The following is a 24,603-nucleotide window of genomic DNA, read 5'->3' as shown; positions in this document are numbered from 1 at the left end:
GAAAAGGCAGGGGAATAGGGGAAAGGAAACAGGAGTTGTTATGTGACACTAACCGTCACTGTCCCAGGTACCAAGCTTTGGTCCGGTCCCTTCAGTATGACACAGAGGGTGCACAGTCTGCTTTGGAAATAAGGTCCCATCACCATGCTTTGCAGAAATCACCTGTGTGTTGGCAATGCAACGTGGCATGTGAAAGTGCTTCCCCATTCCTATGGAGAAAAGAGTTGTCAAACAGCAGCTGTGCTCTGATATGACAGCCCAGCTGCCACCATGCCATAAATCTGTCCTAGAACAACCAGCTCCCTTGCAGATCTGCCAGTCACACCTGAGAGCTGGCCTCTGGCATTTCCAGCTAAGCCAGCCTGAAGCCTTCCCAGCCTATATAAATCTCTCAATTTTATCCACTCTTACTAATGTACAAAGTATCTGTTCCACACACCTCAACTCCTTTGCCTCTAGTTCTTCACACACTCAGCTCCTGGCTTCTAAGAGAGCACATAATTTCAAATAATTTTCCTACAGAAAGAAGTCAAAAAACTTTGAATAGGAAAAAACCCCTTAGTCAAGGAAAGCTGAAGTATCAGCTCTGTGGAGACAGAGTGTCCTTTTTGTGTTCTTTTCAAAAAAGAGCAAATTTGCATTGAACATCCTTGGAAACATGCTCAAGTCCAGGAGTGCCCCCTTCTGACATGCCCCCAAACCCAGGCAGAGCCCTAGGTGGAGATGACCAGCTTATACATACGCCTGACTTTGGAGCAGGTTATAGCTGAACACAAGGAACAGGTAGAAAAAGCAGGAGCAAAACTGAAATGGACCTTAAATCCTGCTGCACCAGACAAGTAGGAGAAAATAGTTCTGTGGAAATAGTGACTTCCCTCAGCCTATTTCTGTGAGTGTCAATCTGTCCCATTGCTGGCACTTCCTCGGGGAGTCTCCACCTCAGTGCTCTTTGTGGCAAAGACTGGATGAGTTCAGACAAGATGAAATTTACTGGGTCCCAGTATTTCACAGTAGCTCTTGTCCAACCTGCAGTGCTCTCACCCTCAGTTTAAAGGTGTAGAAGTACTGCCAGCAAAGAGGATAGGAATACTGTAACCCCTGTACATTCTCTGACCAACTGCAAGTGTCTTGCACCATCTCTCAGCTTCATGCAAAACACCTGATCTAGCCACAGCCATGACCACAAGGCTGTGCCCATCTATGGTTCTGTGAGAAAACCAGCTTCTGTGAGTGTGTCAGGTCAGACACTAGCAGCACTGCAAAAAGCCATCTGGGTTCTTTTCCAGAACCACCCAGAATAACATGAAAAGCTCTTCCTCCAAAGACAGAAGATAAAGGTGGATTGCCACATTCCTGATGTGCTACCCAACAGGTTTGGTCACAACACCCCTCTCTGCCTGAGGCAACTCGAGGCAGGGAATCCAGCTGAGGCAGATCAGCAATTTGTGGTTTGACCCTTTACCCACGAGCTCACAAACCACAAGACTTTATTTATTTTTTAATAGAGATCATAAATTAGCTGTCCCAAACCTGCCTCCTCACAATGAGATCATGCCTTTGCTTTAATTAGGGTCAAAGCAATAAGAAAAGAAAAAAGAAAAAAAAATCAGAAGCCCCTCCCTCAAGCTTGCTAACAAAACCAGAAAAGCTAACTACAAAATGCCATTAAAAATGTTTTGGTTTGGATGCAGCTCCACCTTTTGGCGCCAATGTCTTTGCATTTAAAAAGTAAGATCCTAATTACTGTCAAGAGATCGGTCTCCCACCACCACCCCAAAATAGAAATCAAACTGGAGAGGAAGGTGGAGCACCCACAGTCATTTAAAACAGATATTTACTGCACTGTCTTTTCACATTAAGCATGAAGTTACAGGCTATGACCACATGGAACAGTCACACAAACAGCACCAGAGAGAGGTGCAATTGGTTCTTTAACTGCATTTGTTTCTTTATTTGATTTAAGGTCAGGGATTAGCAAGGGGATAGGCAACAAGCAGGGCAAGAGTTTTGATTTACTGGCACCGTAGAGCCCTGTTCAACACCTGTAAACTTTTATGAGGGGTAGAACCAGCTGGAGGGAAGTCGGAATATACTATGAACACAGACACTACAACGCTGATCTGTAACGTGAGTTTGACCTTCCAGACCAACTCACCCAAGACACCAGTTACTTGCCTGAAAACCTTGAAGCTCCACACTTGACTCTCATGAAGGGTGATACTTGCACAGGGTGAAATCCATCTGTCTGAAGAGCCAAGACTTAGACATCACAGATGGTTCCCTGAGCCTTCAAAGTTTGAATTTAGAGTCTCAGCTTCAAACTGCTCCTCCATACAGTGTGGGTGCAATGGAAGAGAACTGCATTCTTCATGCTGTAACCATCTAGACAACGAAGCAGTGTGCTGTTTGCTCTTACCATGTTTTGCACTTTATAAGCCATGTTTCCAATAGAGCACAAAGCTATTAAAAAAACTCTTCCTTAATAAAATGCAGGGGCTTCATAACACCTCTCCCTATGTTTCTAAAGTTGCTCTTCCAACTCATCCCATGCCTTGCTCCTCATCCAGCTCCTCCTGCTTTGTCCCAGTAGTATGATTTTAGATCACAGCCCCATTGGTACAGCCTGCCCCTCCCATCCTCCTCAGCTGTTAACCTGCAGCCTGGCCAAGAGACCTACCGAGCACTGCACTCTGCACCTGGACCAACACATGTATCCTCAGAGGCACGTGCTTTTCTGTTGGGTCCCAACAGCTTCCAAACATACAAATCTGCTTTCTGGTCCACCTGCTCTGGCCCTCTGTCACTGCACACACACATCTATCTAATCACATTCACAGTGGGGCATGGAGCTTCTGCAGCCTTTTTGCAAAAGGAACTTCCTTGCTACTCCATCTCATGCCATCCCACCCCCACAAAGTTCCACGGATGTGAGTGAAAACAACTCCCCTTCATCTAGCTTGTGACAGTGCATGTTTTAAAAATGGAGATGTAATAAATACAGCATTGCTCTGAAGCTCATTGGACCAATGTAACACATACTGTCTACAACAAGCAGGGCAAGAGTTTTGATTTACTGGCACCGTAGAGCCCTGTTCAACACCTGTAAACTTTTATGAGGGGTAGAACCAGCTGGAGGGAAGTCGGAATATACTATGAACACAGACACTACAACGCTGATCTGTAACGTGAGTTTGACCTTCCAGACCAACTCACCCAAGACACCAGTTACTTGCCTGAAAACCTTGAAGCTCCACACTTGACTCTCATGAAGGGTGATACTTGCACAGGGTGAAATCCATCTGTCTGAAGAGCCAAGACTTAGACATCACAGATGGTTCCCTGAGCCTTCAAAGTTTGAATTTAGAGTCTCAGCTTCAAACTGCTCCTCCATACAGTGTGGGTGCAATGGAAGAGAACTGCATTCTTCATGCTGTAACCATCTAGACAACGAAGCAGTGTGCTGTTTGCTCTTACCATGTTTTGCACTTTATAAGCCATGTTTCCAATAGAGCACAAAGCTATTAAAAAAACTCTTCCTTAATAAAATGCAGGGGCTTCATAACACCTCTCCCTATGTTTCTAAAGTTGCTCTTCCAACTCATCCCATGCCTTGCTCCTCATCCAGCTCCTCCTGCTTTGTCCCAGTAGTATGATTTTAGATCACAGCCCCATTGGTACAGCCTGCCCCTCCCATCCTCCTCAGCTGTTAACCTGCAGCCTGGCCAAGAGACCTACCGAGCACTGCACTCTGCACCTGGACCAACACATGTATCCTCAGAGGCACGTGCTTTTCTGTTGGGTCCCAACAGCTTCCAAACATACAAATCTGCTTTCTGGTCCACCTGCTCTGGCCCTCTGTCACTGCACACACACATCTATCTAATCACATTCACAGTGGGGCATGGAGCTTCTGCAGCCTTTTTGCAAAAGGAACTTCCTTGCTACTCCATCTCATGCCATCCCACCCCCACAAAGTTCCACGGATGTGAGTGAAAACAACTCCCCTTCATCTAGCTTGTGACAGTGCATGTTTTAAAAATGGAGATGTAATAAATACAGCATTGCTCTGAAGCTCATTGGACCAATGTAACACATACTGTCTATTCTGGAAAACGGAACTGTAAAAAAAAAAATCCTTCATCTCCTCTCTGGATGTTTCCAGAAATTTTAAGATGCTGTAGTCTAGAATTCAAAGGATCTTACAGGTATCTTTTAAGAAATAACTATAAATAGCAAACAAACCCTTGGTTTCACAGATAACAAAAACACTGATCCCATTAAAACAGATAACTGGCTCAACTCCTAAGTTTGGGGTCTCTTCTCCCAAAAGCAGAGGTTAATTCTTCAAAGTGTCTCCTCGACAGAGCATCTTTAGGCTGTTTCTCTGTGGTGCATGCTACTTCATTCCTTGAGATTCAGTGTATTTCAGTTAATTCTCTCTCAGGTGTTTTCCTCTTTTCCCTTTAATTTTTCTTTCAAAAAAATATTCCTAAAAGTTGTTACCTGAAAAAATTCCCTAGAAGGTGAGCAATATTTAAGCAGATGAGGACAGTGGAGGGGACAGGAGAGAGAACAAGAGAGGCTGAACTGGATCTTCCCAGTGCCAGATTGCAACCTGGAGCAGAACCTCATACTGTCATTCCTTTTTATTTTCCATTTTTCTCTTCTCTGGTATAATAGATAGTAACACGGAGCAGCAGGGATAATATATTCGTAGGTGGCTGCTGGATTTTCAAATGGTTTCTTACCAATATGTTCTGTGTAGGAAGAGCAGAGACCTGACACTGAGAACTGAAAGCAGATGATGCACCCTTTTTACAGCTGGAATCTTGCAGCGCAAAATCACTTCATGGGAAATCTTTATTAGTGAATCTTACAAGCACAATCTTTCAAAAGAGAACTGAAGATGGCTTAGGCAGCTGTCCAAGAGTGTCAGCAGACGCTTTTGGTTTTGTTGCCCCGGTGTGTTGCTAGCCTCCCATTTTTTTCCTGGTTTGCTTCGACCTTCGGGATTTCAGAATAGTATAGTTTGCATACCATGTGTACTTTTCTGAGAGGAGAGGGATGTAGAATGCACGCAGCAGCTTTGAGGACCTGAAACCAGAAAGGGAAAACAAATCATCCTTAAAGCGTTCATTAGCCAGTATGTTTAAAATGATACAAATGAGGTTGAGCAAAAGAATTGGGTTGGTGAGTCAGTGAAATGAGAAATGCTAATTGTTCGAGCATATGAAGCCCAGTCCCATTTTCTTGTTGGTGGGATCAAAGCTGGTTTGTGCCAGCATCACCAGTTTAAGAGCAACAGTCTGCCCCGTTCTTCAGCAAGCCCATTATCCATTCCAGTAGGATTAAGGAGGAGAGAAGGCAGGGAGGTGGTATAATTATTGAAAGAAACTTAGATCCCAGATATCACTGTCCAAAAAGCATACAGTACCACCCTGCGCGCCTTTGGTATCATACAGACAGGCAGGCCTCCTGTTCCTCAGGGCATACTATGCAGGTGAAAGATAGCAAGGCTTCGTTTAGCTCCTGGCATGTCCTCTTTTCTGTCCAATCTTTCTGGCTGCCTGTTCCTTCACGCATGTCTGAAGGGCAGAAAGAAGCTTTGATGGGCGCTGGCATTTTGAAGTTTTGCTCTTGTGTTGATCTGTTGTTGAGGATATTGAATTAAAGAGCGATGGACTGCTCTAAAGCCTACAAGGCAGTTTGCTGCAGGCTGCCAGCATTCATTCCATGGCCTGCTAGTGCTGGGAGCTGGCATTTCACAGCACTTTGCAACAATTGGTCCAATAGAGTACTCAAGCATGGAGGGCTTAATAGCTGCATCAAATTAGTACCTTTTGTTTGGTTGCTAATCGCTGGAGCTGTGCTGAGTACATTTTAAATGCATGTAATCTCTTACTGAACAAACTAATAGTAAAATCCAGGTTTCAAAGTGAAGTAGACAAATCTAATGTCCTGCAGCAGCAGCACTGAACCGTGCTAGAAGCTTCAAGATTTGAGCAACTTAGTGAAATCAGGGCTGGGGCACAGTCTTGCTTACTCAGCATTGAAGCTTATCTCTTTATCTATTTAAGACCAGCTAGTTGGTAAACTATCAACCCTTGACAGACATAAGTCTAACTCCATCCACGTAAAAGCCTGGAAAAGCAGCAGCAGCACTCAAATTTGATTTGCAGAATGCTATGTGGTCAGACATGGTACACAGATCCAGCATGAACTTGCTGGTCACTGCAATTCACACAGCTTTGCTGGTAACACAGCCAAGGTTCTGGACATCCAATTCAAGTAACTTTTTCAGAAGAAAGATAATTGTGTTTTGTTTGCTTATTGTAAAGCAGCACTGGATATCTTTCAAAAATGCAGTCTGAAAAACAATGGTAGGAACTGCCACTGTGATATACATCTCCCTGGAGGCTCCCAGGGTTCTTAGACAGCCTGACTGTAATTCATCTGAGAACAAGCAGCTCCAGATCTCCTAGAACTTGGAGTAGAAGACTGTCCAGGAAAAGACTGGTGATATCTACTTGTATTGGCATAGCACCACTCAGCAGCAGGGTCCTGTTACATGAGATGCCATACAAGGACAAAGCAAGGCGTTTTTCAGTTGAAATGTTCCCTCTTTAGACAGACAAAGTGACAGACAAAGCAGTATTCTTCCCACACTGAAGAGGGGAAACTGAGGCAGAAAGTATTGTCTACCCTCAGAGAGACTGAGCAAGTCTGAATCCCTAAAATTTACAAGTCCCACTTCTAACTGTGAGAGTATGCCTCCTTTCAACATCCAGCATCTTGTAAGCCTGCCTTTTGCCAAATGTTCAGCTTGCGCTTTAGGATATAAAAATGCTGATTGCCTCACTTCGAAGAACAAAAAGCTCAGTGATAATACTTAGGCCTTTACAAATTGTAAAGCACCCAGCAAAGTTCCTAAATAAAAGAATCACTGGAAATGGTTGCTCTTTGTGAATTCCCGAGGTGCTGGAATCGGGAACATGTTCAAAGCAGAATCTCTTAGTAGCAAATAACTAGGCAGAAGATGGTAATTTTGGTGTATTCTGAACAAGGAACATTTTTTGCAGCTGTCATTTCCTTGTGCCTGGAAATTGGAGGTCAGCCCTCCTTTCAGTCACTATAAGCAAAGGCATCCCTTTGAAAACAAATACTTGATTTTCCTCCCCTATTTCTTGTGGCTAATGAACATCTTGTCATTGCTGAACTTATTCTGGTATTTCCTCCTCTGAGCCTGACAACCCACCATTGCTACCATGACTGCTCTCTGTGAATGGTGTGGTTTCATTTCAATTGCCTTTTGCAAAGAAAAAGAAACAAAACCGAGAAAAATCAACTGTGTTCAAGCTGCTTGGGATGCTGTTTAAAAGAAGAAAAATGAAAAATAAGGTAAAGTACCAGCTTGCTTCTACATTGTAAGAAAGGGAAAGAAACTAGCACAATTCCCCAGAGCTCAGGGTGTGTGCTTGGGTTAAGATGCAGTAATTTGTTGAATTAGCTTTGTGTGGTTTAGCTCAGGGACAGAGAGGAAGGCAGCACCTTCAGCTGATGGCTGAGGTCCCAAGTATACAGTCTGTAGCACTGAAAATGCTTTCAGTCACTCAGTCCAGACATAGAGTTGACAGCAGTCAGACAACAGCACGCAGTTCACATCCTCCCATTGACCTGGATGCACCTACATACTGCCAGCCTGCCCAGGCCAGTTCTGGATGATGCTGTGGGCACCCAGTAATGGTGGGTCTGATTGCTGAGCAATGGAACTAAATATCTGTGTTTACCCACAGTGTTGGTGCTCTCACAGCTCTGCAGAAACACTACTATCCTGTCTGTACTTGCTCTTCTTTATATCTTTCGTGAGGAACACTCCCTATACCTTTTTCTTGTTGGTATTCTGAAATATAGGTCCAATGCAACTCACATAGTTCTTCTCACTTGGTCTTTATGGGGTATGCCCAGAATGTGCAGGATTCAGCTTTGTTTTCTAGCACAAAAGGACATTCCAGAAGTTGGTAGTAGCAAAGATTTTCTCCCAAATAACCTAGCTCAGTGTAACCATCCTGAGTTTGCAGACAGCCTGAAACAACAACTCTGAGCAACAAAAAGTTCTCCACATCCTCTTAATTTTGCTGGCAACTCAGCCCTTATTAGCAGCAGTTTAAATGTCAGTGTTCACTGTTTCACAGTTTATATCAGCAGTGAAACAGGAGGTGAAAATACCATTGGTATAAAGAAGACCAAAAAAGGAGAGATAGGAATGACTGATGGAAAAAAATACCGAGGGTGGAAAATGATGAGAAACGCAGAGCAGAAAGATAGCTGCTCTTCCCACCAGTGGATGTCATACATAATGCCAAGGCACTCATGACAAATAACAATACAGTGAATTGGTGTATAAAGGCCAGAGGAGACCCCAATAGTGAAGTTCACCCTGTTCTTCTAGAAGAAATGATGTATCACTCAAACCGTCAAGTCCCCGAGGAGTCCTTGGTTTCCACCAGGTGTTCCCTATTCAAGCTGCTGGTGCAATAGCAAAATGACTCTTCACTAAAAAGACTTATAAAAGTGAAAAGCAAACAGTTTACATTGGTTTCAATCACCCAGTCTAAGGACACAGGTTAAAAAAGGGCAACAGAAAATAGAAGAGGCATCTTAAAAATAATAATGTTTATGTGCTCAGAGAATCACATCTCAGATATAAAAACATGACACCCTGGCATGATATATGGTAGCACCAAAGCATCTGCTCCACAGCTATAAGGTCAGCCTTTGACTTAGTTCAGCAGTAACTTTCTCACTGAAAGGAGACTCAGACTGGACACAAGCACAAGGCTGCTCTCTCTGCTGCCAGTAACTACGCAGCAGCAAAGCTCTGAACGCCTGGTTTCATCAGCAGCCATGAGAGAAGCATGGCTGATGATGTACCTACAGCTCAGGAAGTTATGATAGGGCTTTAAATTCACACAACAAACCTTTACCTCCTCTCACCTCGCTTCGTCAGGCTCAGCAACCTCAGACAACAGATGGCACACGGAAAGGGTTGGGATGACAGATGACAGTGAACATATATAATGTTCTATTTGCATTTCCTTCTAAATTTGTCCCCCAGAGACCATGAGTGTGTGTAGCCTTAATCAGCACAGAGCTCCCAAGCAGCACATTGGTTGCAAAATCAAGGCCACAATCATTCCAAGCCAAGGGTCTACTGGAACACTGATGCAGCAAGCCTCTTTCAGTGGCGAGTTTCAGGCCGGAGCCAGGCAACAGGCAAATTCTACCCAGCTCTTGCTGTGCTCTAGACATGGGAGGTATCCCACATTCTAGGGGGTCTACGAATTCTTTTCAGAGTTATGGTTTCTAGGGAAGCGACTGCTGCAGCACCCAGAGCAGCTCCCAGTTAGGACAGAGGTCAGGGTTACCAGGAGGCCCAGCAGAGCTGGAACCACAGTGCTCTTTGGTACTAAGTGTATTTCTGTAATTTACACCTATTGGACTTCAGGAGAAAACAACTCAACAGTCCTGTTGTACTCAACAGCTATGCCATGGATTCTCTTCTGGAATGGAAGCAAGGACTGCTAAGTGAAGATGTTCAAGTTCCCCCTCCCAAGCTCATAGACTGACATGTAATGAAAGCAGTTAGATAAACCGTGGTAGGAGATTCTTCCTAACTGCATCTTGTAAACTGAACTTCTTACCCCAGTGACAGCAGGATTCAGAAAGAAGCATAAGAAGGAAGAAAAGAGAATGGCAGAATGAAGAGACAGGAGGAAGTTGAATCTCTGCCATGTGGGCAGGACCTAGTACTTTCTAGCTATGGGCATACATAGGAAGCTCAGGATCAAAGCTCTCTGAAAACGCATTAACATTCGCACTTCCTCTAGGTGTTAAATTTTGTACCAACCATTCACCTAAGAAGTAATTTAGCTACTTATAAAATAAAAGTAGGGAAAACATTTCATGTAACATGGAAGAAAGCAGCATTAAAGGGAATGAGACAGTCTCTTATCAAACCAGGATAATGATATGCTAGAACAAGGTGACCGAATCATTAATTTTGCACTAAGAATATTTTTTTGATGGAAAACCCAAGCGTTTGAAGCAAGCAGACGGCTTGGCCTAAAGAGCTGGAAAATATGTGCTCCTCAGTGGGGAGCTGTAATATATTTCCCCTTTTCTGTGCCAGATTCGGAGTGCTCAGCCAATATAGAATTAAATGGACCTGGACAAAGCAGCTTCCTGAGGAGCATAATTAGCTGGTGGCTTGGAGTGCTCTCTAATTCAATTAGCAGCACCATTTATCAGAGGCAGCTGAGATTTACATTTGCACTTGCTGACGTCAATTTGAGATTCGCAGTGAGTCCCAGAAGCCTCCAGTTCAGCAGGAGTGAATTGAACTGCTGGGGTCATTTATTTTCAAACAACAAGAGCTGGAGTTTGGTTTTGGGTGGGGAGGTGTTGGATGGTTGTTTTTTTTCCCCCAAGTGCTTCTTGTTCTGCAGCTACTGAGCTGCAGATCTCAAATCTACACTGGCAGCTTCCCTCACAGCTCAGTTCGAAGTGACGCTTCTTCTGTTCCTCCTTCCCAGTTATAAAAAAAGCTGCATTTTCGTAGTGTTTCTACACTTATTTCATAGGTAGCAGGGGACATTTCCAAATCATTGTGTGGAAGTAGGTGCCGGGTTTGAGAGATGCGTCATTCTGCTGAACTGGGGAGGGGGGGAAGGTACATGCTCAGAAATGTGAGCAGCCTGGATCGTTATAGGAGTTCTTGATGCGTGTTCACTTACTCTACCCACAGACCTGTGTGTCTGACCCTGGGAGGAATTCTCCCCACAGATCTACTAACCCTGGGATCCTTTCAGCTTACCAATTTCTAGCACCCAACATGCTGTTACAACTGTGTTACTGCTACTCTCCTGCAGCTAAATTCCCCAGAATGATCAATTTCTTAACTCTAAGAGAGAGAGGCACTGCCTAGATTTGCTGTCTCAAATTAAAACAAAGCAAAAACAACAGAAGTGTTTTTGCTGGGATTTCCACACCTTCTCCACTATCAGCCCTGCCAACAATTTTCTGGACTATAAAAGTGCTCGTTGCATTCCTGAAAACATTTCAGGGCATCACTGATGCCCTCAGAGAACCTTCCAGCTGGATGGAGTGGCAACTCTCAGAGTCCTCCTGAGGGTCTGCAGTGCTCGCTTTTAGTGGGCTTGGTACTCTACAGACTGGGATAAGGACAGAAGCAAGCAAAGCAAGGACTGATTAGCAGCAAGGGAGACTGCTGCAGCCACAGACAGAAAGACACACCAGTAATACTTGCTTTGCAAATTAGGTTTCTCAATCTCAACAAAAGGACAATAGCCAGAACCCTGGGTCTGCAGGGTGAGACAGACCCTCATGTCTCATTCAATTGCTAGGCAGATCTGCAATTGCCACTAGATAACTCATCTGTCAGCTGCCAATTGACTGCAAAACTTGTGTTATTTCCCCTTTTGAGAATTGCTTGAGCCCCATTATTTTATGCAAGTTACAACTCAATCACACTCAGGGAAAAAAAAACAAAGCAAACAACACTGTCTTATTTTAGAAATGCTGTGACGCATTCAGAGCAAGTAGCTCAACAGACTGATTATGAACATTTGCCATGAGAAACCTTTATATGGATGTTGCAGCAAAATTCCAATACTCAGATGCAAAACAATGCAAAGGTATTTACTGCCACCACTATTATGAAGTTCCTTACTCTTTCATTCATTGCCAACAAACTCCTGGTGATAAGTGGGGAACTACCTAATGTTTGGTCCAAATGGGAAACTGCAACACTAGGGAGGGTTTAACAGACCTGGACAAAGTTACAGGACCACTAAGTTCCATCTGAGGCCCTTAATCACTCATCCATCCTATCTCTTCTCCAAGGGCCAAATTACAGAAAGAAATGAAAAATACATGACAAAAATTATGAAGCAGGAGTCCAAAAAGAGCCTTTCTGAAATTTCTCTAGCACATGCTGTTGTGGATGGGCTGGCAAAAGGGGCCTTGACCTTGTCTGTAGTATCCAGTTTTAAATGTGATACCTTTAAATGACACACTGGCTAAAACAGGGCAGATCAGACCTTGCGTGGTTTGTTCTTTCTGCTCTTCACGGTACCACAAGTTGTTTTTGGAAGCTGTGCCCACTGCTGCACATTTGTCCTGCTAGGTAGGCCATGGTTTCTGGTTTTTTTCAGGGAGAACAGAGAATGTGTCAGACAAGCAGGGTGACTAGATGGGGAGACCCTGCTGGTTCTTTCTTCCCTCCACATCAGTGATACCCGCAGGTACATGCCAGATACATGCCCTTCTAGTCCTTCACCAGCACTCTACAGTGTGAGCTGCACTTGAGCTTCCCCACCTGCTGATTGCTGAAGGTCTGCTGAAGGGACAATGCTCCACAGCTCCAAACTGCGGGAGCTCTGGAGGTACTAACAACTGGGATGGAAATCAGACCTGCTGCTATGGCAACCTGGCCTCCTCCACTGGTGAAGGCACCACACCTCCCCTCTGCTCCAGCTGTGAGTGTTGATAAGGAACAGCATGGAGAATTTCCATGCAGCACAAGAACAGGAGCAGAGGAGGCTGACAGGCGACACCAGCAGGGCTAAGGATCTGACTGCCTGATCTCCTCTTGGGACATGCTCTTATTCCAGTCTCCCACTAAGATGCAACAGCATCTTTTGTTAAGGAGGACACAGCAGCCAGAAAGATCCCCTTCCCTCCCCACCACCTTTAGATGATCTGTTCTAAGGTCTTGGTGACTGTTTAGCCAGGGAATATGCTCCCCTTTCCCCAGTCCCAGTATTCTGCCTTTACATCTCATCATCACCAGGGTCAGTATGCTCTGAAGTTTCAGTTCTCTGTGACTCCCAGCATCACAACAGCCACACGCACTCTCCCTTCACAAGCCAGACATGAAGGACCACACAGTCATCAACATTCATGTACTGAGTGGGTTACCGGTGTTTGGCTGCAGGCTTGCAGAGATACATAGCCAATAAGAAACATACAGCTTGGGAATCTAGCTGGAGTCTAAATGATCTAAATGCAACACAAAGTATCATGTATCAAACCAGAATGACTGCACAGGTTTTCACTGGCAAGCTTGGGAATAAGTTACCAGGCTCAGTCTGGCAGGAAGTACTTTTGACAGCATTTCCCCTAGAAGCACAGCAGCAGACAGCCGCTACCTCTGAAAGCACCCCTAGCAAATTACATCCCCATGGTTAACCCAGGGTGTCTTAAAGGCTCATTTGGACCTGACTCAGTGCCTCTGATGGATTTCAAAGACTTTAGATAATTTTCAAACAATCAACTTGGCTGTTTAGCAGAGGACAGCAAGATAAACCAGCTTTAAAAACACATGAATGTATCTTCAGAGCAGAAATGCACATTCAGGGGTATGTGCTCTTTAAAGGAGTCCTTTGCAAAACTCTTATGCAGATGCTTCCACTGCCTCATTAGTAAGACTCATTGGCCATCTCATTCTCCAGTCATTAAGTCCTGCCCCAATGTAACAGCAGGTCTCTCAGAAAATACAGTTAATGAAAAACCTTGCCAAAAAATCTTGTCTGTGTCAGCAAGCTGGGAACATTAGGGAACTCCTGGGAGTTGCTCTAACATTATCATGCTCTCACTGTTCAGCCGCTTTTACCAGCCCCCTCCCTGGAGGGTCATATTACTAGGGTAATAAGGTCTCACATAGAAAAAAGGAGGGGACTGAACTCTGTATTAGTTTTTTAGAGATTTTTCCAGTCAGCCCCCTGACAGCTACATGACCAAAGCTTTAAATGACTAAATAACCATCCCCTTACAGCTGAAGATTTCTGCATTTCCAGGAATGTATTAATAACATTCCCAGTTTGAAAACCCTGATTCCGCCCTGTTAGCCTGGAAGAGAGCAATTTCAATCTCTCCTTCTCACAGAAATTCCTATTCAGACATGCAAGCAAGCTGCTCAGTGAGCAGCAGAACTAATGAGGAATGGAATCTAACAGAGGTCTCCTCCATGGGTGCCCTGATGCCTAAGAAAGGTGTGACCTTGCTGACTTTTCACTCAATGAGATTGCCTCCACTCTGTGTCTGCCAGCTTTCATAAATTTTGTGAGAGCTCATGCTCTTTGAGACCGACTTACACCTGTCCTGAATTTGGCTGAAACAAGACAGCAGCTTCCAAAGTTTATTGGGAGGAGATGACATACACCTTTAGAAAGCAAACCACAAAGCGCACAGGGAGGATTCTTTTTTAAAATAATCCTTCTCACTGCCCTTCTCAGCTAGCTTCACCCTCTAAAGCAACCTAGGTCATAAATATTTCAAGTACAAGTTTGACAAAGGTTCCACTGTAGCCAGCAAACTGCCTTTACTGGGAACTGTTATTTCAAGCTGGCATTTGCCAGTGTATCTTTCCTCCCTGTATACAGCTCCTTTTGCTTGCAGAAAATTGAACTGAATTAATTCACGGATCTCCCAGCCTTTCTCCCTCCCTCTCAAGTGTGTAAAACATAATACCTGGAAGCATCTAGGAATGGCTTGTAGGCAATGGTTACCCACTCTTCTTTGTTGGAGGAATACCTTGGCTCCCTTGGAGTTTCAGCTGCTGTATCCAGGTCCACCAGATAGTGGCATTTGGAAATGTCAATCTGCAGAAAGACAGACATTCTTGTGGTTTATTTCGTGTAGGCTTCTGGTTGTATGTGTTCCTTTATAAAGGCTATCAATGACAAGGGGGTTAAATTTCAAGCAACAGGTGAAATGCTTCAGGCAGAATACATGGTAAAATATTTGGAATGTTTTCAAGTAAAGCCTTTATGGGGGTTCCTACTTATGCCTGTTCCTATTTGTTTTCTGTCAGTGCCTCCTGCTCCCTGGTTCATCCCCCTGTAAGAAACAGTGTATCTGCCAACTTTCTGCAAAAGAAATCCCCTCTCTCATCTAATTTTTTCATGCCTTCTTTGGAAGTGCTTTTGCAATCAGTTGCACACAATTCCAGTACATTTGGCTCAGAACACCAATACAGGTTACCCACAAGGATGACACAAGCTCCCCAGCCTGCTCACTCTCCAAGCCTCATGGTACCAGTCTTGTCATCTCATGGCAGGACTTAAGCAGAATCATGGAAAACGGTAAGTAGTGCCGGTAGAGTAAACCTGTTGTCTTGCACAAATTATGGCAGGGTTCATGCATTAATAACCTGTCCTGTAGCACTGATGACCTTCACGAGCTCACTCGCAGCAGATGGACATCACATTGCACCTCTCAGACCATGTGAACTTGGTATCAGCACAGTCATGCCTTTATCAGCTGCCTATGATGCAAGTAACTGCTCTGCCCTGACCAAGATGTTTGGCAACACCCTGCCAAATTATGAAAATGCATTCGAGGAAGCAACATCACAGAAATGAATTATGTGTGTGACCTCCTAGTTAAACGAGCTGTGGGCCATAGCCTGAGGAGACTTGCGTTATACAACCTTCTCCTTCCTGCTGGGAGAGTGCTCTTGGATATGAACAGGCTGTACTATTCATTTATATGAATATCCTGCATCCTTTCTGGCTAATGGCCCCCACCTCCTGCCCTCTTCTCCCCACTCTTCACAGGTATGCATACAGATGTGCACTTGAGCTGCTGAGAAATAAAGACTCTGCCAAGACTGTGAACTGCAGCTACAAAGAAGACTTGGAGTTCCTACCAGAACAAATTTCCTTTTTAATTATTTTTAACAGTAACCATCAGACGTGAGCTAAGTTTCAGACAAGGTAACTGAAAAAGAGGCTATACCCTGTAAAAACCTCTGCACTGAGCTAAGTAATCCAGAGGAGAGGACAGGTTACAAATAAGGGCTGATGTGCTCCTGTTGAACATCTAATTGTCTTTAAGTGCTCTAAGTCACATTTTCAAAAGTGAAATAATCCCAAGGCTAAGGTCATGTTTAAATTGTACCAGGGTAGCTATACCATTACAATACACCAGAAAAATGATGCAGGGTACAGAGCAAGGCTGAGCTTTTGCTGGCATAATTATTTTCAGCCACTGGAGGAGAACAAGTTACCACCTACCCGTTACCACCCTGTACTTGGGTATTTTGCTGACACTAAGTTTTGTTAGCCAAGGGTCACACTTTCTCACATCTGGCACTGGCTGAGTTTTCTGGCAAAAGCTTGCAGTAGTGACCTGAGAGGCACTAGAAGTCAAGAGGACTTGCAACTATCTTATGCTCTTGTGCCACTTCTAATCAGATTAATCTGAAAGTTCTACCTCCAGTATTTCTTTCCATGAACTCAGAACACGCAGAATTCTTCAATGCTTTTTCTGGTTCTGTTGGTCTGCAAGCTGTCATTGTGGCACTCCAATATTCCCAGCTGCTGAAAGGGACTAACAATTCCCACTTCTGCCTCTGATATGTTATTAAGCACTGTACATTGAAATGTATACAGTATTTTGAAATTTCTGAAAAAAGACACTAGTGAAGTACAGCACATCCAGGTTTCCTTCAATAATCTAGCTATTTTGATTTGGGAGGCATCAGGGAACTAGAATACATGTATTTAGATATTGAAAAAATACATCACCAGAGTCCTTCCTCAGGTGAAGTGGAACACAAGACGGGGCATAACTTCTGATCAATAAATATATGCAAATTATAGTACGAGTCTCATTAGTTGCACAGATATTTCACCCAGGTCGAATACAAGGGAGAAATGAAAGAGACTTAACATGGGAGTTTAGGAAAAATACCAAGTTTTCAACTGTGGTATCTGTTTACAGCTGCCACTAATTATTGTCTGGAAGCAGGCTCCATGGCCCCAGCATCATAATCAGATCCCGTCAACAGTGCACACACAAGAAAATTGTCTTGCAGCTGGTGACACAAACTCTTGGTCCTTGTTCATCCCTCAGGGGATCTGAAGAGAATGTAGATTGCAATCTTGCATTTTTCATGCACAAACTTTTCAATGCACAAGCTACAGGGGAGTTCTTGTAAGGTCAGATCACTGACCTTTGTAAAATGACAGTCAGGGCACGAGGGGCTGGAAGGGAAAGACTAAGGACCCTATCAGGACTCACACTACTAAGTTATGTGCCTGGTAGAAGGAACAGGATCAAGTCTGGGAAGCAGCAAGTCCTTGTCCATTTGGTTTCACTGACTTTTACATGGAGGTCCAGGGACCTTCACGAGATATCTATATGCTCCCCTTAGGAGGCCAGCTCTCCCAAGTGGCAGTTTTCCTTTTAAGAACACAACATACAGAGTTCTGTCTTTTTGACTGCACAACATCTTGTTGATGTGTGTACATCTCATCAAGTCAGAAGAAAAGTTAACATGTGATGTGTTTCTCAAGGTAACAGATTTCCTTAGAGTCACTGCCTAAGTCTGCCACTTAGAGAAAGTGAAGAAAAAGGCAGGGCAGCTATAGCTGGATTAGCCAAGTGAAAAGCTAAGGTCCCTTACACCAGGTTTGCAAAGGCCTCTACCCAACATCCAGGTTTCCTTCAATAATCTAGCTATTTTGATTTGGGAGGCATCAGGGAACTAGAATACATGTATTTAGATATTGAAAAAATACATCACCAGAGTCCTTCCTCAGGTGAAGTGGAACACAAGACGGGGCATAACTTCTGATCAATAAATATATGCAAATTATAGTACGAGTCTCATTAGTTGCACAGATATTTCACCCAGGTCGAATACAAGGGAGAAATGAAAGAGACTTAACATGGGAGTTTAGGAAAAATACCAAGTTTTCAACTGTGGTATCTGTTTACAGCTGCCACTAATTATTGTCTGGAAGCAGGCTCCATGGCCCCAGCATCATAATCAGATCCCGTCAACAGTGCACACACAAGAAAATTGTCTTGCAGCTGGTGACACAAACTCTTGGTCCTTGTTCATCCCTCAGGGGATCTGAAGAGAATGTAGATTGCAATCTTGCATTTTTCATGCACAAACTTTTCAATGCACAAGCTACAGGGGAGTTCTTGTAAGGTCAGATCACTGACCTTTGTAAAATGACAGTCAGGGCACGAGGGGCTGGAAGGGAAAGACTAAGGACCCTATCAGGACTCACACTACTAAGTTATGTGCCTGGTAGAAGGAACAGGATCAAGTCTGGGAAGCAGCAAGTCCTTGTCCATTTGGTTTCACTGACTTTTACATGGAGGTCCAGGGACCTTCACGAGATATCTATATGCTCCCCTTAGGAGGCCAGCTCTCCCAAGTGGCAGTTTTCCTTTTAAGAACACAACATACAGAGTTCTGTCTTTTTGACTGCACAACATCTTGTTGATGTGTGTACATCTCATCAAGTCAGAAGAAAAGTTAACATGTGATGTGTTTCTCAAGGTAACAGATTTCCTTAGAGTCACTGCCTAAGTCTGCCACTTAGAGAAAGTGAAGAAAAAGGCAGGGCAGCTATAGCTGGATTAGCCAAGTGAAAAGCTAAGGTCCCTTACACCAGGTTTGCAAAGGCCTCTACCCATCACTTATTTCACAGAATCACAGAATCTTCTAGGTTGGAAGGGACCTTAAAGATCATCTTGTCCAACCGTCAACCTAACTGACAAAAATAGACACCTGCACAATAAACAAAAAGCAACACCATCACTAAACCAGACCTCCCAGTGCTACATCAACCCGTCTTTTGAACACCTCCAGGGATGGTGCCTCAACCACCTCCCTGGGCAGCCCATTCCAATGTCTGATAACCCTTTCAGTGAAAAAATTTTTCCTAATATCCAGCCTGAACCTTCCCTGGCGTAACTTGAGGCTATTTGAGGCCATTTCAAATGCAGGCAGCTGAGATTCTCCAGGATGACTATGCCTTATACTGTCTTACTCCCTCAAACTCTTCCTTGAGATATCCCATGTTTCAGTTTGCTCTCCCACAAAATTTTATGGCAAAATTCCTTGGACATGCTTAAATTTACTTTTCTGAAGCACCTTTGGGGTCTACAGTAAGATTTAGGCTGAAAACAATTTAATTAGGTGGATACCAGATGGCTCCGTGGCATCACAACTGAGTGGCAAATGAAATTACACCATGGGAGACTCAGCTGAGGAGAATGTTGAATCCATTTCTTGCACTGTATGAGAAGAATATTCTAGGCCCTGAGAGAGGTTCTGGCTCATTAGCAAAAAGACTCCCAAACCACTAACCAAGTTTTTCTGTAAGTGATGTAGAATCATTCAGAGAAAGACAAGTTACTGCCTCAAGCTCCAAGACTCATCTCATCATTCCAAATGCTCCCCTAAAAGGGCTAGCATTTCCAATGCATATGAATTATTTGCCAGGTGAAAGACAGATTTCCCTTCCACTACTCCAAGTACAGCACAGTGCATTCCTACAAGTTACACTGAAGCTAAGGATAATATTCATCCCGGTCAGAGGTCCAACACGGCACCTAAGCATTTATTTGGGGATTTACACAAGACTTCAGTGGTGTACAGACCTTGAAATGTTTCCCCGGATAAAGAAGTCCGTTTTAGTGAACGGAGCTGCAAGGATTTTCCAAATTACATCCTATCCTCTTCTGTTCTCCTTTCCTTTTCCTCCTCCCACTCTTTTTTTATTTGATGATACTGCTACGCTAAGTGCTGAAGAACTACATTTGATCACATCTTGAATAACAGGAGTCAGCATGGTATAGTACAGAGATGGAGCTAAGGGCAAAGCCTGCTGCTGTACTGCTGCAGCCACACGTCTCTCTCTGGTGTCTGGATGGATGCGAGCCTGGCCACACAGAGCACAACAGGAGCTTGTCTGGTTTGCCACAGATAAAGTTCAACTGTTTTGAGCAAAACCAGAGATGTTTCACTGACCACTGAAATGCGTATTTCAAAAATGAGACCAAGCTTCAGGTGGATCTTACAGTTCAAAACAGAGCAAAAGGAAATAGGAAAAGAAGAGAAAATAAAGTGGTTAAAACTTCCTCTGAAGTCAGTAGTTTTTAACAGTTTCAGCTTTTAGGCCTAATCTTCTATTCCTGCTTGAATACATCTTTGTAAGAGATAATACTCCTTATGTCGTTCTTAGCAGCTTCAGAGACAAATGCATCTCCCCAGTAGGACGAGTACAAGTTAAGTGCTGTTCAAGATGATTAAGGAAAGAAGAATTGCAAAACAAGAAGATCAAATCACTCTTTTCCCCAGTGTCTCATAGCAACAGAAACACTGAGATTTACTCTTCAATTTTCAAGCAGAGCAGTAATGTATACTTTTACTTGAAACAGAGAGATCAGTCCCGTTTCTGCAGCCATTAATTGGTTTTAAGCTGTCCATGCCTCAGATAATCCTTTTGAACCATTTGTTTTCTCCCCTTTAAATGACCAACAGACTCACGCTATTTAGCTTTATTTGCTATGATGGTTCTTTCCAGTGCTTGCTAATTTTATTTTTTTTTTAAATCTGGGTATGCTTGCACTCATAAGCTCACTAAACTTGAGAAAAGATCTTATTCTCTTGGTGTTATTAGCAAGTCATAACTAAGTTTTAAAACCCCATTTAAAATTCACATTTAGTAGCTAATTTCTAATGTCCTAGGCCCTTTTGCTTGCATGAGAAAAAACAAAAATTGTTGGGTAACATTAAGAAACAACCATGAAACAAAAGTGTGTTTTGCTCCATTAGTCACAGGCTGCGCACCAGCCAGCTGTCTGTGCTAAAAATATGACACAGTTAAAGATTTCGTAAATTAAATGCACTGCAGCAGACAGCTTCTCTCAGGTGGGAACACGCCTCCTTCCCATTTCCAGTAACTACATAATGAGGCTCAAAATAAGAGAGCTTTAACCCAGAAGAATGATCCCTGCTTTTACCCACACGGTTTGCTCCTGTGTTATTGTACTGCCTTCCATCCACTTCTGTGAGCAGATCACAAGTGCTTGTACAATGTCTAACAGGCCGAAGTCATGAGCCACATAAACAAGCACGTCTACTGTCTTCAGCCCAGATAGACCCACTCATGTAAACCAGAGAGCTGGTCCATTACATGTAACTGCTTCCTACATTCTGATGGGCATACCAAAGCCATCCTCCAAGGAGCTAAGACAGAATGACGAAAGGACTGTGCATTTCTTGGCAGTTCCTCTCATTCAACCCTTAGGACAAAAAAGAAAGGATAACTAAATATCTAGTGCACTGAAAAGATTTTTTTAGTGCGGCACTAAGAATTAACCTGCTAAACAATTCTAAATAAGTTAGCTGACAGTAATTTTAAAATAGTCATATGTGTGCACTGTTTTTGTTTAGGTAACTCAATACAACCAGGAAAAGTAACAAATTAATAACACCACTATACATTAGCTTAACAGATTCCCACTGAAATCACTGAGCAATTGTTTCAGTGAAGTTCCAAATTAAGTTCCTCCTTCTCAGTTGCAAATATGGTGAATACTTTTCTATTTAAAAAGAAAGGAAAGCACAAAGGAAAATTTCAATCCCTGCTTAGTGACAAACATTTTCTGTGGGGGATTTCAAACTACTCATTCAGCTCACTTTCCTGTGATCACAGTAACATCTTACATTAAACCCAAAATTGCAACGACTAGGAATTATTACTTCTTCTACTTTTTATTATTATTATTATGTCTTTAAATGAAAAATAGGCCGATGAAATGCAAACAGAAACCACTAACATAAATGGGGAAATTTCCAAGTGCTGCAGAGAGCCCACTTTTGCTCTGTAACTTGTACGTAACATGTAACCAAATGGGAAGACCTAATCTTAGGCATTATATTAATACAAATTACACAGTAAGGTAAGGAAAAGAAAATAGGAATATAATCCTTACGTATCGAGATGGCTCTTCCTTGTTTTGGTCGTTCATGTCAGTGGGAATGATCTGTGTGGCCATTGGTCCCTTGGCAAACGGTTTTGGTAACTGGCCCCTGAATTCTGACATGATGAACTGGAGCTGCCAACTGCAGAGAACAGCGTCAGAAAGCCCAGCAGGAAAATGCAGGAGCTAGTAACATTTTGTGTTGAGAAAACCAAAAGCATAACCAAGGACATTTCATTCCTGAGGGCAGACAGCCCTACTAGAGGAGCAGTCATACTACAAATTTCTAATAGCTTGTTGCCAATGTAATCTGCTGACAACAAACTTTAGAATCCTTTGTTTTGGATATGCTCATGTCAACAGAGATACAGGGTCCTGAAGATTACTCCCATAACTATTTCTTATGAGAAGTGCCCCTTATGAATCTCACGAAATTGTACCTTTTACATTAAACAACCTACTTATCTGGCAGAAGAAAACTGCTTGGAAATCGGTGCCACTCCTTTCCCACACAGACATTAACTGGTCTCCCCTCTGGCACAGTGTGAATACTTGGGTCAGTCGCAATCCTGTGAAATTCTGGGTACAGGTCCAGGGGCCCATGGTAGCCTATGGAAGGCAGAGAGTTGTAAATAAGGCTAAAGAAATAGGTGATATTTACATGACTACTTTTGAAAGACTACAAAAAATTATTAATACCTAACTTTTAAACTGATAACTTCTTGAATAACGAATATGCTAAAATGTGGCTGGATTCTAAAGCTCCCCCTCCTCTTAGAAGTGCTTGTAGCCTACTACCTTTATTCACATTCTCCTGTCCTGTCAATGGCTACCATCAATCCAAAAAACATTGAGGAGGTGGGAAGGTTGGCTGCAAGGCTCTGAAAGGAAGTACTTACGGACCATATTTAATCCATCTCCACATACACTTAATTACAAGTTTTAAATGGGAAAATGTTTTTTCAAGTGGGATCATACCTTTGGAAGTTGAAGTATCTGCTTTAATACTGTTAACTGTTACTGTGCAGTTATAGGTTTTATATCGGTATAGTTGTACTGGCTGAAGGTGAAGAGCAGCAGATTTTTAACTGATATCATTCTAGTGATACATGAATACATACATATGTTCATACATACATATACGAATGTGCATATAAATACACACACATATTTATTCATTAATGGTAACCATTAGAACTTTTTCCTTTCTCTGCAACACTGACATCCCCACTTTTGAGCTTCCTTATTTCTACTGCGCTGCTACAGTCAAAGCAGCACAACTTCGGCAGGCCTTAAGACTTGCCAAGACCAATACCCGGGAACACACAGGACAAGTCTAAAATACCAACCTCTGAATAAGGCAACAGAGCGTGACAATGACAAAAGGCCAAAGAGGAAGACAGTCCCCAGTGCCAGCCAGTTGGAGGAGACTGTGTAGTGTTCCAGGCGGTAGCGCTGGAATATGAAGTGGTAACATTTCTGAGGAAAAATTTTAAAAAGACAATATAAAATTACTCAAATTCTTACATGTTTAGCAAAATTCTATTTTTCATAAGGATCTTACAGCAGTGCCTGCATCTCCCATCAGATCTTTGGTCTTCATTTTTTCATTCAGACTCATAAAAAATGCACAGAAAGTCACATGGTTCAGTCACATACCTTAACTGATAATCTAGGGAATTTAAAGACGTTTTCAACTCTTTTCACTAGGAAGGCCTCTAGTCAAGCTGTAAAGTGCTCTCTACCAGAGCTCCAGCTTGGTTGTTCCCAGGTCAACCAACAGCAAGTGTCCTGTTCAGAGACTTCTGTAGAACTTCCCTACACAGGCACAGCTCATTTTCCATGCTGGACTGACTTCCTCTCAGTTCCATGACCCAGATTTACTGAGAGACCTATGGTTGTTTACCCTGTCTTCTGCACAAGCTACAGCTTTGAAGTGGATAAAAGAATATATAGCACATTCTGCATCCACCTTTAAACGCAAGCCACTCAAAAGAAAAGCCCTTTAGGTTTCTCTAATTTAAAAGCCTTTCTGGGAATATCTAGGAGGAACTACATCCAGTACTGTAAGAGGGACTAGTGACTGCATTCCTATGCCTCTTTCACAGAGGAAAGATGAGTAATTTTGAACTTTGGGAAGGTTTATAGCAGTTTGTATTAGCAGTGCTTTACGAACTGTTTCAAGTGATACTCACTAAACATCCAATTTTTGGCTCTTCCAAACGTCTGATGCAATCTCCCAATGCTTAAACAAGATGACTTTTCCCTTTTCAAATCAGTGAAGGATTCCTACTAGGATACAACAATACACATTTCCTACACACGCACATTCCCGCCCCTGTAACATGTAATTCCCGCCTGTGTAACAGCAGACAAGGGAGGCACCACACTACTAATCCTCCTGACACCTCTTGGATGTTGTGTTGTGTTGGCACTACAACATCACAACTGCTCCTCACCAGAAATTCCCACTTGGGTTAGGAGAACAACTCAAAGTCATTGCGAAATAATTAGTGGCAAGGAAATGTTCTCAACCATTTATCACTTCACACAATCCCACACAAGGTCCTAATGTGATCACCTTATAAAGCCATGAAATTTGATCTTTTTTTGCTGGACTGTGAAGCAGTCTGCACTGAAGCCCAATTATTAGATGTGGTCATTCTTTATGATGCTCAGGAGGGAAATCCCAAACATTTTTGGTTTTACATCATATCTTACAGAGGGCTAATAGTTTTGCATACTCTCAATCACCTGTACAGGAACATTATGGTCAATGTTCATTTG

At 43.0% G+C, this 24,603-nt stretch overlaps 1 protein-coding gene across 3 annotated transcripts in view; it reads right to left on the bottom strand.

Annotated features, from left to right (window-relative positions):
* Positions 1-4,842: 4,842 nt before the first annotated feature.
* Positions 4,843-24,603, bottom strand: part of ALG9 (ALG9, alpha-1,2-mannosyltransferase) — a 32,060-nt gene continuing 12,299 nt past the window's right edge. The window contains exons 11-15 of one of the 3 annotated variants that reach the window (XM_014939956.1): positions 23,166-23,295; positions 22,278-22,425; positions 21,829-21,958; positions 14,551-14,681; positions 4,843-5,094 (exon numbers count right to left, since the gene is read on the bottom strand). In XM_014939956.1, coding sequence (XP_014795442.1) covers positions 4,971-5,094; positions 14,551-14,681; positions 21,829-21,958; positions 22,278-22,425; positions 23,166-23,295 — 663 coding nt within the window. In that variant the 3' untranslated portion in view covers positions 4,843-4,970. The remainder of the gene's footprint in view (positions 5,095-14,550; positions 14,682-21,828; positions 21,959-22,277; positions 22,426-23,165; positions 23,296-24,603) is intronic. The other 2 variants (XM_014939957.1, XM_014939959.1) reach the window with 2 other exon arrangements.

Source organism: Calidris pugnax, unplaced genomic scaffold (assembly GCF_001431845.1).
Source record: "Calidris pugnax isolate Ruff unplaced genomic scaffold, ASM143184v1 scaffold92, whole genome shotgun sequence".
Taxonomy (NCBI): domain Eukaryota; kingdom Metazoa; phylum Chordata; class Aves; order Charadriiformes; family Scolopacidae; genus Calidris; species Calidris pugnax.
This window is presented reverse-complemented; position numbering and strand designations above follow the sequence as displayed.